The sequence below is a fragment of the Scomber japonicus genome, chromosome 17 (genome assembly GCF_027409825.1).
Source record: "Scomber japonicus isolate fScoJap1 chromosome 17, fScoJap1.pri, whole genome shotgun sequence".
Lineage (NCBI taxonomy): Eukaryota > Metazoa > Chordata > Actinopteri > Scombriformes > Scombridae > Scomber > Scomber japonicus.
Genome location: NC_070594.1, coordinates 4,931,951 through 4,946,201, shown reverse-complemented (window position 1 = coordinate 4,946,201; position 14,251 = coordinate 4,931,951). Strand labels below are relative to the sequence as shown.

At 40.2% G+C, this 14,251-nt stretch overlaps 1 protein-coding gene across 1 annotated transcript; it reads right to left on the bottom strand.

Moving 5' to 3' along the window:
• Window positions 1-1,758: 1,758 nt before the first annotated feature.
• Window positions 1,759-14,251, bottom strand: LOC128377604 (cysteine-rich protein 2-like). Its single transcript, XM_053337569.1, has 8 exons — window positions 14,179-14,251; window positions 6,428-6,522; window positions 5,029-5,086; window positions 4,806-4,937; window positions 4,382-4,450; window positions 4,156-4,250; window positions 3,993-4,050; window positions 1,759-2,028 (listed from the first exon to the last, which is right to left on the bottom strand). Exons 1-8 carry the CDS (start codon window positions 14,219-14,221, stop codon window positions 1,964-1,966), a joined length of 615 nt encoding a protein of 204 aa, XP_053193544.1. The 5' UTR covers window positions 14,222-14,251; the 3' UTR covers window positions 1,759-1,963.

Below are 14,251 nucleotides of genomic sequence, written 5' to 3'. Positions count from 1 at the left end.
ACAGACTGAGGACAAGCTGGTGTCATGCAGTTCACTGTGAAGGAGAATGATGCCTGTGTGTGTGTGTGTGTGTGTGTGTGTGTGTGTGTGTTGGGGGGGGGGGGTACTCAGTTGCTTACTAGCACTTGTTACTAAAACACATGGATACAGTATTGTTATTAGCAGGTCCCACTCTTTTGTTTTTTTATCCAGAGGCTCCACACTTCCTGTTCTTCTTTGTTATTCTGTCTAACTTGACAAATATCTGCTTCCCTGTTTCCAGTAAGAGGCGTTTCTGATTGCTTCCTGTCAGTGACGTTTTACCTTTTGATTTGGTGTTACCTTTCTGAGGCGGAGCATAACTAAGACACGCACACACAACCACAACAACAGCAGAAAAAAATACTATAAATCTGCTGTGTGCAAAGCTCTTATGTAACAATAATAAAGGAGAGATTTGCAGCCTGTGCAGAGGACTGTGATGCTTCAGTTCATGCTGCTGCAGACAGAAGAGTTCTCATGATGTCTGCATATCTCTGCACCACACATTCAAATCCTCCTGACGAGAGGACAAATTAAATCTGAAACTGCTTTAGATTTTAGATTTCTTCTTTTTGAAACATCCTGCCTGATGATGTGTGATCAAAACACCCATTTCTGTTACAATGCTCTCTCCATGTGAATAATTAGTGTGTTTTATGCTATAGTATATCCCCTTAATGTATTTTAATGCCAACATGTTCAGTGCTGAAACTATATGAGCTTATTAATACAATAAACAATATGAGTCATTAAATCAATTACTTAGACAGAAACTTAATTAAAACTGCAGGTCAGTGTAATTAGCGTTATGTAAGAGGGAAAAAAGAGCAGTAAAAATGTCATATTAATTGATTTATCAATCCAAAGAAAATTATTCTGCAACAATTTTTATAGTCTGTTAATAGATTAGGTAATTTATAAAGCAAAAATACCAAAATTCTACTAGTTCAAGCTTCTTAAATGTGCTGCCTTTCTCAGTTTTAAATCACTGATTGAACAAAATAAACAATTTGAAGACATTATGTTGGACTCTGAGGGAATGTAGTGGAACATTTTATAGACTAAACAATGAAAACTGAGAATTGAATAAAATATAAACTTCCTTGTGTGTGAAATATGTTACTTAATACAGTGAGGTGTGCCTAGTGTAGTTATAATTATTAGTTGCTGTTTTGTAATAAGTCACAGACACTGAAGACAGTTTTTGGTATCACACATTTTTACTGTAGAAAACGTGACAAGCAGTTGACCACTTTTTGTTCACAACAGACCCCCAAACTCACCTTCATAACATTCAGTAAAATCCACGTCTTTGTGCATATCTGAGCTACATCTACACAGTCATTCTTCTTTCTAGAGCTTGGATTATCTCATCCAAGAAACACTGACAGTTAATTGCAGGGCTAGTACATTTTTTTTCATACAGTACAAGTTGTAAGTGCACAAAAGTCAGAAAAAGTATTAATCATGAGTGAAAAAACAAAGGCGCTTTAATCCACTACATACTGTAACAGGCTAATTATTTGGCAAAGAGAACCAAGAAATTTAAAGGACCAGTGTGAAGGATTTAAAGAGATAGGGAGCAGATCCTCTTCCACACCGCCATACTTCTACAGGAGCCCAGAATGGACAAACCAAACGCTGGCTCTCGAGAGGATCTTTCATGTTCTTGGTTGCAATCTGCAATCTCACCACTAGATGGCACTAAATCACACACACTGGTCCTTTAAAGGCAAATCTGAAAGTCACATGGGAGGACATCTTTAAGGTTCGTTTCAGTACAAAAAATAGATATATAAACAATATACAAATACAACATAAAGGTCTAAACATCCCTCCCTGTGAGCGCAGTACATATCGTTCGTCACCGTGACCGTAGAAGGCAAATCAAAGAGACATCGAGGGTCCTGAAGGTGCTTCTTTCTCTGGGCAGCGTCAGGGTTCAAGGCTGTGCCTCGGCTTCAGGATCGTCGTAGATGTAGCTGCCGACACCGCCGGTGTTTACACCTGAGAGGGGGCAGAGCACAGGCATCACCTTTTAAAGGGCCAGTTCACCCAAAATAACAAAATCCCTACATAAAAAAAGACCTTGTGGTTTCTAGATGTAGATAGGTCTGTGAAAGGTTTCAAATAAGGTTCATCTGAGATATAAATTAATTTAAACTCTACAGCAACACGATCCTGTATTCTGGATAATCTACAGACATCCATTTTCATTGGAATTACTTTTTTTTTTAATCCCCCAAATTGTTGACAGTTTGTTTTGGGGATTATCTAGGGTAACAGGGACATGGTTTTATTAAAGACATAGTACGGTTGTGTTTTTTTTCGTTGCCTGGAGAAGCAAACTTTTATTCACCCTCGCTGTAAAAAGAGTAAAGCCAGAAATCTCGAGAGTTATACCTCAAAACCTGCAGATAGAGATAAGGGAGTAGTTAAATAGTTTTGTGATTGATTTGGGTGTATCGACTTTTAAAACAAAGCAAAACAACAAGCAAGCCTGATAATTTTCTACTTTAAGGGCTGATTGGAAACACTGAAAAAAAAAAAATCTTCCAGTTATGGTATCAGTTTGAGTAATAGAGTTTCCAAAACAGCTTCTGCTTATTTTCAAGAACAACTTCTGCTATTCACTGACCTTCAGTTTGACACTTCTTGGCCACAAAAACAGACATTATTTTCTTTCACCCACCTACGCTGTCTCCAATGAATATTTGGAGAAGTACAGGCTCCTCTTTCCACAGTGTCAGAATTGGGACATTTCTGTTGTTTAAAGTATATGTCTATCGATTTTCTATATTTCTCTTCCAGTAAACAAATCTCATGTGCAGAGCAGAACTGACAATGAATTGATCTGCTAGCTGCTAGACTGTTGTGCTACTTATCATAACCTCTTGGCTTTATGTTGAATTTCTTTGCTTTTTTTTGTTGTGATATGTATGCATGCTCAGTGGCACCTGCCTTACACAGAACTACTCTCCAGAGACTGACAACATGATCACTGTTATTAGTCTTTGAGCCATTTCTAGACAAACTAACATGACCAAACTCTTCATAATGATGCAACATGTCACCCAGTGCAGCGGTGAGGCTCACTGATGTGTTTTTGGACTGACCTTCAGTCTTCTTGGCCACAAAAACAGACATTATTTGCTTTCACCCACACACTCTGCCTCCGATGAAGTACAGGCTCCTCTTTCCACAATGTTGTTGGGGATATTTCTGTTGTTTAAAGTATATGGCTATCGATTTTTCTATGTTTTTCTATTTATCACAACCTGTTGACTTTATACTAAAGTAGTACAACATGTTGTGATATGTATGCATGCTCAGTGGCACCTGCTTTACACAGAACTACTCTCCAGAAACATGATCACTGTTATTAGTGTTTGGAGCCATTTCTAGACAAACTAACATGACCAAACTCTTCATAATGACGCAACATGTCACCCAGTGCAGCGGTGAGGCTCACTGATGTGTTTTTGGACAACTGTGGATGTCTTTTTTTCACTGACCTTCAGTCTTCTTGGCCACAAAAACAAACATTATTTGCTTTCACCCACACACTCTGCCTACAGATCTACAGCTGAAGTACAGGCGCCTCTTTCCACGATGTTGTTGGGGATATTTCTGTTGTTTAAAGTATATGTCTATCAATATTTCTATGTTTTTCTATTCATCACAACCTGTTGGCTTTATACTAAACTTCTTTGCAATGTATAATGTAGTACAACAGGTTGTGATATGTATACATGCTCAGTGGTGGCAGCCTTACACAGAACTACTCTCCAGAGACTGAAAACGTGATCACTGTTATAAGTGTTTGGAGCTATTTTTAGACAAACTAACGTGACCCAACTCTTCATAATTCATGTGTTTTTAACAGTTTTTGGACAGTAACAGTGGAATAAGACATATCAGGCTTTCAATACACACACAATACTGCACTGGGAGTGTTTGTGATTTCGTACCTTTAGGTCCAAACAGCACAGCGTAGCACGGTTTGTGGCAGTACGGCTGTCCATCATGCTGCAACAGGGAGAAAAGACAGTGTGTGGACATGTAGAAGTATTAAAATATACCAGAAATATTATGAAATCAGAGCTGTGAATGTGGTATAGTCGTATCTGTCACCTCAGCGTGGCTGCCCGGAGCCAGAGTCTTACTGCACCTCTCACAGCGCAGACAGGGCCGGTGCCAGTTCTTCCCCAGAGACGACACCTTCTCAGCTGCACACCGTGGAGACAGTAACCATGGCAACCAGGCGAATTAGTCACTTAGACACATTCCAGCAATATGATACTGTATGTACATGTTTACTTGCAAACAGAGAGAGATATGAAGACACAAATCTGCTCACCGAAATACACCGTCTTGTTGCACCTGGGGCAGATGTTGGGTCCTCCGGAGAACGATGAGAAGCTTGCAGCTGGAGAGGAAATCGTTCATTATTTGCTGCAGGATAATTCTGTCTTTATTAGCAATACATGAACATAATCAGTATGAAATGCAGATTTATAACCTTTTAGCAACACACACTTTCTCTCATGTCATCCAGTTTTATTTCTGCTTTTCAGTTTGACATATTCTTTCCTTCTGTGTGTTTCTCCTTTTTTGCACTTTACTAAAAGCTGCCCTCAAATATTTAAAACATATTCATTTCTGCATCTATGTGACTTAAACTATACCTCCTCCCCTGAAAGATTACACTATTCAAGCAGACACCGAAGTTTCTCTTCCTCGCATATGACAGTTGTTCTATTTTTGCTCCGCATATTTCTCACCCTTCACTGGTCCCCGTGCGGGGGCTCTTTTCTCCTCCTGTGGTTTGGCATCTGTTTCCATGGAAACGGCTGCAGGGGCTTCGTTGACGGGGGTATCGTAGACGTAGGACCCAGCTCCGCCTATGTTCACCCCTGAAACGCACACGAATGTTGCTTTGAAAAGCCTGAAAATGACCAGACAGGCTTATGTTTGAGTTTTAAATGAGACAAAACGAATCGGCACCTTTTGGTCCAAAGAGGGCGGCGTAACACGGCTTGTGACAGAACGGCTTCCCATCATGCTGCAAAAAACAAGAAGGAAGGACGATAAGCAGATACATTTCCTTTAAAAGTCTCTACTGAAACTACAGCTCCAGTTTCTTTCTTTTCTGAACCAGAAAGGAAAAGTTTAGTTTAACACATTTTTGTTTTTAGCCTGTTTGGATTCACATAAAGGCCAATTACTAACGAGCTGAAGGAGTTTATACGACATGTCTGCTCTCTTTTATTTTCTCTGTTCACACTAATTTATAATACGTGACAAAAACAGCTAAATATCAGCCAACACTGTGGTCTGTTTACTCCTCACTTCATCTTATTATTCTCTGCTCCCCACAAAAATCTGCACCACAAACATCTTTGGTGTGTGCTGTTTAAAATATGACAGACTTAAATGTCTTTTCCAGGGAGATATCCTTAATTCAACTTTCCATGTATAACTCTTTTCAGACACAGAATCAAAATACCCTGTTTGGCTGTAAATCAGTTGAGTTTTGCCATTTAATGTAATATAATGTAATTTGATAAAAAAAATTCAAATATCAAATATATTTTTCATTCCTAAAGAGAAATAAAAACTCTGAGGTTATCATAGTTCATGTATGAAAAGGGTTATCGGTGTCTGTAAGGGTCATTTCATGTCCCTCTGACTTTTCTTTTATCTGTTTATAGTATGAATACAATATAAGGTGATTATCTATCATAAAGTGTCAGGTTTCTATCAGAAAAGACTAAGCATGGTTTTAGTTCTGCATACAGCATTGATAATGGAGAATAAACATTTTTCTAATTCTACCATTAACCTTCGTAGTTTACTTGCTAGAATTACATAAAAGCATTGAATACACATTGAAGGTTGCATTGTTTTCTCTAAACTTGTGAATTTAAACCTACGCTCGTGGATATCAATGCTCCGGACGCTCATGTATTGAACAGATATTTAAAACCAGGATGATAAAAAACTTTCTAACAACAGAGAACGTAACCACAACAGGAAGTTTGTGTAGTTTCCTCGCAGTGAAACTTTGTATAGTTCATGTTGTTGCATTTTAGCCACTTTCCTCCAGACTTCCTTTGTGGTTAGAAAGTCAGAATAATGACTGTATAAGTTTGACCAAGAGGAAACTGCATTGACTTCCTGTTGTGGTTAAGTTCTCTTTTGTTGAAGGCCAAAAAAAAAGTAATTTATCTGCTTTGGTTTCAGTGTTAATTTACACCACATGTAACAGCAAGTAGTTCAACTTTTTACAATATCAATCACAAAGGTTATAATGAAATTTGATCTAGTTCAACAGGCAGACTCTTCCCCTGTATGAAAGGTTTTATATAAATAACGTTTGATAGATTGTTGAGCTTCCTCTCACCTCAGCGTGGCCTCCAGGATTCAGCGTCTTGTTGCAGCGCTCACATTTCAGACAGAACTTGTGCCAGTCTTTCCCTAAAGACGACACCTTCTCCGCTGTGGAGGAAGAGGAGACAGACATCAGGACGTTATAATAAACTGTGTCATAAATCTACAGTGTTATCGAGCCATTACATCTAGTTTAAGTGTGTCTAATGTGTTCAGACTTTAATGGGGTAGCACAAAAGATGAATAAAATCTAAGTGTGAACAAAATTGCCAATCAACCAAATTGATGAACAATGCAGTGGCGCTTTAAACACATAGACTGTATAAAAGAAATGGACGTAACATCCGTGACGTCACCCATTGGTTTGTGGACTGCTGCTCGGAAGCCAATAGTTTCAAATCTGGGCAGCGCCATCTTGAAAATTTCAGGTGCATGCTGGGAAAAATAAAAACACAGATTCTACTTATATGGGCATGAGGCGGAGCCATGGGTGGAGTGGGGAGGTTGCTATGGTTGCGAAGGCTGGATCTCGAGGACATTGGTCAATCAACCTGTCAATCAGGACGTAGCCACGCCCTAATGCATACCCTGCTTTATCATCACATATAAAATCAGGGAGGCCAAAATGTCCCAAATGAACATCATACTGCATTGAAGAAGGCTTTAAACTAGCGATTGAGACCATAAACACATTTTGAAAACGTTTACTGAGGTTAGAAATCAAGTGAGAAGTTGGTGAATTCTCCATTGACTTGTATAGAGACGGTCGCCCCCTGGTGGCCTTTTGATAGAATGCAGCTCTAAGTTACTTCCTGGTTGGCCTCATTTCAGAGGACCGGAACTCCCTGCCTGGTCAGAACCCACTTGAAGCCCATATGGGCAAACACAGGTGGGGTCACCCTGAAAACTGTGGATAAACCCACTTGGGATCCATATTTTCTGCCCAAATTTAACCTTCATGGGGCCCACGTGGACTTGCTGTCTGAGAAGTAAGTGTCACTTATTTCAGATTGAGTTACATTCAGAAAGGAGGTGAGGAAGGTTAAAAGCTTGGCTCCAGTGTTGTCTATGAATGTTGCCAAAGTCTAAATGTCTTTGAGGAGCCACGTATTATGAATCTCAATTACTCAAGTTTGAGATGCTGCATCATCTCCTGCATCCACCGAGTCCTGCTCAGAGGACGAGGAGACAAACTGACAGACACATTTTGTTATTTTAAGTTTGTTTCTGGGTAGATTATTCATGTTTTCTGCTGCGACTCCAAAAATAGATATTAAGCTTTGACCTTTTCAGACTGGTTTTGCTTCTCTGTGCACTTTGGAAGTAAGAAAATATCCATATTCTACCCCCCACCGCCCCCCCCCCCCAAGCTCCTCCCAATAGAAAATATATATTTATTTAAGTTATTTACTTAGTTTATGTACACACGTTTTATTTGAGCTCAGTGTGAGAGTCTTTTCTGTGTTTGTCTGTTATTTATTTTCACTGTAGTTTCTCTCCTCTCGTTTGCTCAGACATTTGGAGGAAACTCTGCGTAGTTGTTGGATGTCTGGAAGCAAATTCATCATTGGACAACAGTATCAGTATCCTGAGCGGTGGCCAAAATTAAAAGATTGTGCCAAAGTTGTTATTCAAGCCACTCAAAAGTTTTGGGTCCCGAGTCTGTTGCAGAAACAAAACATATTTATTTAACCCTCCTGTTGTCCTCAGGTCAAGGAAGGAAGGAAGGAAGGAAGGAAGGAAAGGAGTCAGGAGGGAGGGAGGAAGGGAGTAAAGGGAGTAAAGGAGGAAGGAAGGAAGGAAGGAAGGAAGGAAAGGAGTAAGGAGGGAGGGAGGAAGGGCGTAAAGGAGGGAGGAAGGAAGGAAGGAAAGAAGGAAGGAAGGAAGGAAGGAAGGAAGGAAGGAAGGAAGGAAGGAAAGGAGTAAGGAGGGAGGGAGGAAGGGCGTAAAGGAGGAAGGAAAGAAGGAAGGAAGAAAGGAAGGAAGTAAGGAAGGACGGAAGGAAGGAAGGAAGGAAATGAGTAAGGAGGGAGGGAGGAAGGAAGGAAAGGAGAGAAGGAAAGGCGGAAGAAAAGGAGTAAGGAGGGAGGGAGGAAGGAAGAAAGGAAGGAGTAGGGAAGGAAGGAGGAAGGAAAGGAGGGAGGACAACAGTATCAGTATCCTCAGCGGTGGCCAAAATTAAAAGTTTGTAATGAAGTTGTTATTCAAGCCACTCAAAAGTTTGTGGCCCCCAGTCTGAGGACGGAGAGGACAGAGAGGACGGAGAGGACAGAGAGGACAGAGAGGACAGAGAGGACAGAGAGGACAGAGGGACGGACAGAAGGTGAGAGAGGTTCACTGTAACTGTCATTTATCTGTTTGTCCTCCTCCCAGAATATCCCAGCAGACACACTGGGGCCCTGATAGGACATGGTGACACTACCTGCTTAGACTCAGTGGCCAGCCTGTCACTGTGATATGTGACAAAGAGTCACCTTGGCAACCAGCGAGCGCCTTGCTTATCATTTATAGACATCTACTCAGAAAATCACATTAAATCTCAGTTCACTTGTTTTTATTGAAGACAAACATTTGAGTCTGGAGGTTTTTCCTTTTTTTAGTTATGATCCTGTATTTTACTGATTTAAGTTTTTATTTATTTATTTTACTTTCTTCCCTTTTGACTGCATGGTGTAAGTTGCATATCGACTATTTAAGTGCAATCTGATCCAAAACTTCTTACGTTGATACGATTATATTCCTAAAATGTTTCATTTATAGTCTCATAGGTTCAGGTTCTAAGTTTCCTGCTCTTAGATTACATTAACCTTTCTCCGCCCTCCCGGGTCAAATTGACCCCGTCTGTTTTGACTGTTCCTTCTTTCCTCCCTTCCTTCCTTCCTCCATCCCCCTTTCTTCCTCCTTTCCTCCCTTCTTTCCGTTCTTCTTCCTTCGTCCCTCCCTCCTTTCCTTCCTTCCTTCTTTCCTCCCTTCCTTCCTTCCTTCTCTCTTTCTTTCCTCCCTACCTTCCTTCCTTCTCTCTTTCTTTCCTCCCTACCTTCCTTCCTTCTCTCTTTCTTTCCTCCCTTCCTTCCTTCCTCCATCCCCCTTTCTTCCTCCCTTCCTCCCTTCTTTCCGTTCTTCTTCCTTCGTCCCTCCCTTCTTTCCTTTCTTCTTCCTTCGTCCCTCCCTCCTTTCCTTCCTTCTTCCTTCGTCCCTCTCTCCTTTCCTTCCTTCCTTCCTCCCTCCTTTCCTTCCTTTCTTACGTTGATACGATTATATTCCCAAAATGTTTCATTTATAGTCTCATAGGTTCTAAGTTTCCTGCTCTTAGATTACATTACTTCCTGTCGTCCTCCTGGGTCAAATTGACCCCGTCTGTTTTGACTGTTCCTTCTTGCCTCCCTTCCTTCCTTCCTTCTCTCTTTCTTTCCTCCCTTCCTTCCTTCCTTCTCTCTTTCTTTCCTTCCTTCTTTCCTTCCTCCATCCCCCTTTCTTCCTTCCTTCCTCCCTTCTCTCCTTTCCTTCCTTCCTTCCTCCCTCCTTTCCTCCCTCCTTTCCTTCCTTCTTTGACTCGAGGATAACAGGAGGGTTAATATTAGGCCATAATCATATCTAGAGCTGCAATGATAAATCAATTGATTGGTTGATTGATTAGTTACAGTATAAGTTAATCGAAAACTATTTTAATAATTGATAATATCTCTCTATATATTTTCCTAGCATTTTCTTAGCTTTTTGTCCCTTTTGTGCTTCAGTTTGTGTCTTTTCTTATTTGTCCTTTTTCTGCTTTAAATCCAGTATGTATATATATATTCATCTATTTTCTTCCTGTCGTCCTCCCGGGTCAAATTGACCCCGTCTGTTTTGACTGTTCCTTCTTGCCTCCCTTCCTTCCTTCCTTCCTTCCTTCCTTCTCTCTTTCTTTCCTTCCTTCATCCCCCTTTCTTCCTTCCTTCCTCCCTTCTTTCCTTTCTTCTTCCTTCATCCCTCCCTCCTTTCCTTCCTTCCTTCCTCCCTCCTTTCCTTCCTTCTTCCTCCCTTCCTTCTTTGACTCGAGGACAACAGGAGGGTTAATATTAGGCCATAATCATATCTAGAGCTGCAATGATCTCTATATTTTTTCCCCTTTTCTTAGCTTTTTGTCCCTTTTGTGCTTCAGTTTGTGTCTTTTCTTATTTGCCCTTTTTCTGCTTTAAATCCAGTATGTATATATATATCATATATATATATATATATATATATATTTATTTATTTTATAAATGAAATGTGAAAACCCCATAAAAATGTTTAATAGGGTCAAAGAAAGACTAAATTGATACCGACAGCTTTGGAGCTCCAAATACCTAAAAAACCCATCTCTGAGCAGTTTGATGCATTTCTCGGCTCGGCTGGAGGAAACATGCAGGATTTATTTTAACTTACAACTTCCTCCTTTATTCATTATACAGTAAGTACAGCTGCAGCAGCAGCAGCAGCCAGGATGGACCTGCAGGGCGTGGTTGGGTTTACTGCTGCTCTCCAGAGTAATGAAGGGAGTGAAAGAACAAAAAGAACATCGATCCATATCCTGCATGTGTGATTAATAAATTATTCACCGCGCCTTGAGGTGTGGCTCCAAAATTAAATTAAGTTTTAAAATGATATACGATCACTAAACTTGCTTCTTGGACATTTAATATCTTCTTTTTTTGTGTCTCATGTAAACTAAATGAGGATTAAAGTCTGTTTTGACTGTTCCTTCTTTCCTTCCCTCCTTCCTTCCTTCCTTATGTCCTTCTTTCCTTTCCTCCTTCCTTCCTTCCTTCCTTCCCTCCTTCCTTCCTTCCTTCCTTATGTCCTTCTTTCCTTTCCTCCTTCCTTCCTTCCTTCCTTCCCTCCTTCCTTCTTTCCTCCCTCCCTCCTACTTTCTTTCCCTCCCTCCTTCCTCCCTCCCTCCCTCCTTTCCTTCCTTCTTCCTTCTTTCCCTCCTTCCTTCCTTCCTTCCTTCCTTCCTTCCTTCCTTCCTTCTTCCTCCCTCCTTTCCTTCCTTCCTTCCTTCCTCCTTACTCCTTTCCTTCCTTCCTTCCTCCCCCCTACCTTCTTTCCCTCCCTCCCTCCTTTCCTTCCTTCTTCCTCCCTTCCTCCCTCTGTTCCTTCCTTCTTCCTCCCTCCTTTCCTTCATTCTTCCTCTCTTCCTGACTTCCTTCCTTGACTCGAAGACAACAGGAGGGTTAAAGAGGGAACAACAAACCAACATCGACTCACATCCACCTACATTTAAAGACGAACATTTATCTGAAAACATGTAAAAGTTAAAGTGTTGATTTGTCATAAGCAGCCAGTTCCAGCTGATGACCACAAGCTATCAAGTATGCTAATGGTTCACTGTAATCTTATCCAAAGATAGTAAACCCATTACAGTGTGAGGAGATGAGTGATACATAACTCTGGCAGTCTGGGAATCACCAGCTGAGACAGTTTTTTGGGGACTTTTTTGGAAAGAAAACTGTCACATTCATTTCACATCCAAGCTGGTAATCTTGTTGGAAAGGATAAACACAGACGGCGCAGACCAGACTCAGGATAATTACAGTTAGGAGAGTTATTAGATTAGCTGTTTTTGTCCCCGGTGGAACAACACTGTAATATTCAGTGTGTTTGTGGTATTCAGGAGTGAGTTTAGACTTCATGGTTTGTAGTATTACTGTAATATTCCTGCTGAGACTTGATGTTTTTGTATTGTAAGCTGCAGGTGTGTCGTCTTTGTGGTTGATGTAAGAGCCAAAATTGACCATAAGTATCAATTATTACATATAGATGATAATTTAAATGTTGGCAATGGAATAATGTATTTAATGCCTGATTATTGCTTAAAGATAAGTGTATATTCAGACTTAGTTACTGTGCATGTGCAGGTAAAAGAGAGGTCACATTGTCTAAATAATAAAAACTTGACCATGAGAGGAATAAAAAAGGTTTTTAAATGTAAAATCAAGCAGCAACTAACATGACTTGAGGCTAAAGTCAATGCAAAAGGACCTTAAACTGACTGGCTTCAATTGACTCCCATTCAAAAAGCATCAACTTCTCTTTAGAAATACTTAGTTAATCATTATTTTCAATGAGTCAGTCTCTAAATTCAGACCCTCTAATAAGTGAGCCGGTGGTCATTTTGGAAATAATTGCTCCATTAATAAGATTTAAAGACTTATAGTAGCTTTGATGTCTGCTGTGTGGGAGTTGATTGACAGCTGTGATTGGCAGCTGGCAACTTGATTATAATACCTGCCCAGATAGCGAAGGTAGCTAATATTAACCCCCGTCCTTTCGATGTAGCGGGGCGTGTAAAGCAACACGACGCACTCTTAATTTAGAAAGTCCTGGCTCCAAAACAGACAAGAAGGAGGCGACCATCAACTGCAACTCTGGGCTTCAAATCAGCTTCATCCCTCCTTTCCTTCCCTGCTTCCTTCCTTCCTTCTTTCCTGTCTTTCTTCCTCCCTTCCTTCTTTCCTTCCTCCCTCCTTTCCTTCATTGCTTCTTTCCTTCCTCCCTCCTTTCTTTCCTTCATTCTTCCTCCCTCCCTCTTTTCCTTCCTTCCTCCCTCCCTCCCTCCCCCTTCCCTTCTTTCCTCCCTCCCTCCCTCCCTCCCTCCCTCCTTTCCTTCCTTCTTCCTTCCTCCCTTCCTTCCTTCCTTGACTAGAGGATATCAGACAGGTTTGATGTTTCTAAATGTTCCTCAGTGGGATTTACTGAGGATGGGAAGTGAAAACTTGAAAGGAATTTTATAAACTGTCAAAACCAGATCTGATCTCCGCCCTTCTTTCGAGTCCCAAGTTATTAACTACAGAACAAAAGCATTCGAGACCATTGGGAAACAAGTAAAACATCTGATGTGACTGGTTATCTAAAGATATATTTTATTTAAGTATGATTTAGCCCCAGTGATTGGTGTTTCATATTTCATATCACTGGCCAAAATTAGACTCTTACAGGTAAGACTGAGAAAAGCATCTCTCATAATAATTTCATATCGACCCTTTAAGTGCAATCTGATCCAAGACCTAATATATTGTTACTATATTAATCCTAAAATGTGCACAAATATTTCATTCATAGTCTCATATTATATTATATATTAGGCCATAATCACATCTAGCCAACTATTCCAATAATCCTGAATGTCTTGATAAGCATTTTGAGCCTTTTTTTTATAAAGATAATGTCAATATTTTCAGTTTTCTTCCCTCTATGACAGTAAACTGAATAACTCTGGGCTGTGGCATGTTGTTCATCGGGACAAAAAAGAAGACATCTCAAGACGTCATCTCAGGCTGTGATCGACATTTCTCACAATTTTCTTACATTTTCTGAGCCAAACAACTAATTCATAAAAAGAGAAAATCATCAACAGATTAATTAGTTGCAGTCCTAATTACCCCCAAAAAAGAGGTGTTTCTATGAAGTCTGTGAGACTTATAAATAACTACATTTATAAAACTATAAAACCTTTTATTTGTATTAATAGTCATCTCTGATCCTCCATACACTCTGTAATTCAGCTGCATGGTCATTAAACAAAGACTGAATAACGTCTTGGGAATTAAACTGTAATGAGGGATTAAAGAAAAAACAAGCAGGCTATTATTTCATGAGTAACCTTCATTGTAATCTTAATATTTCTTATTTCTCCTTATAATAAAGCTGCTCGGCCTCTGCTGCTGTTACACACACACACACACACACACACACAGAGAGAGAGAGAGAGAGAGAGAGAAAGAGAGAGAGAAAACATGCGCTTACCGAAATACACCGTCTTGTCACATTTTGGACATTTTGACGCCATGATCTGTTTATCCTGCACTGAGACAGAGAG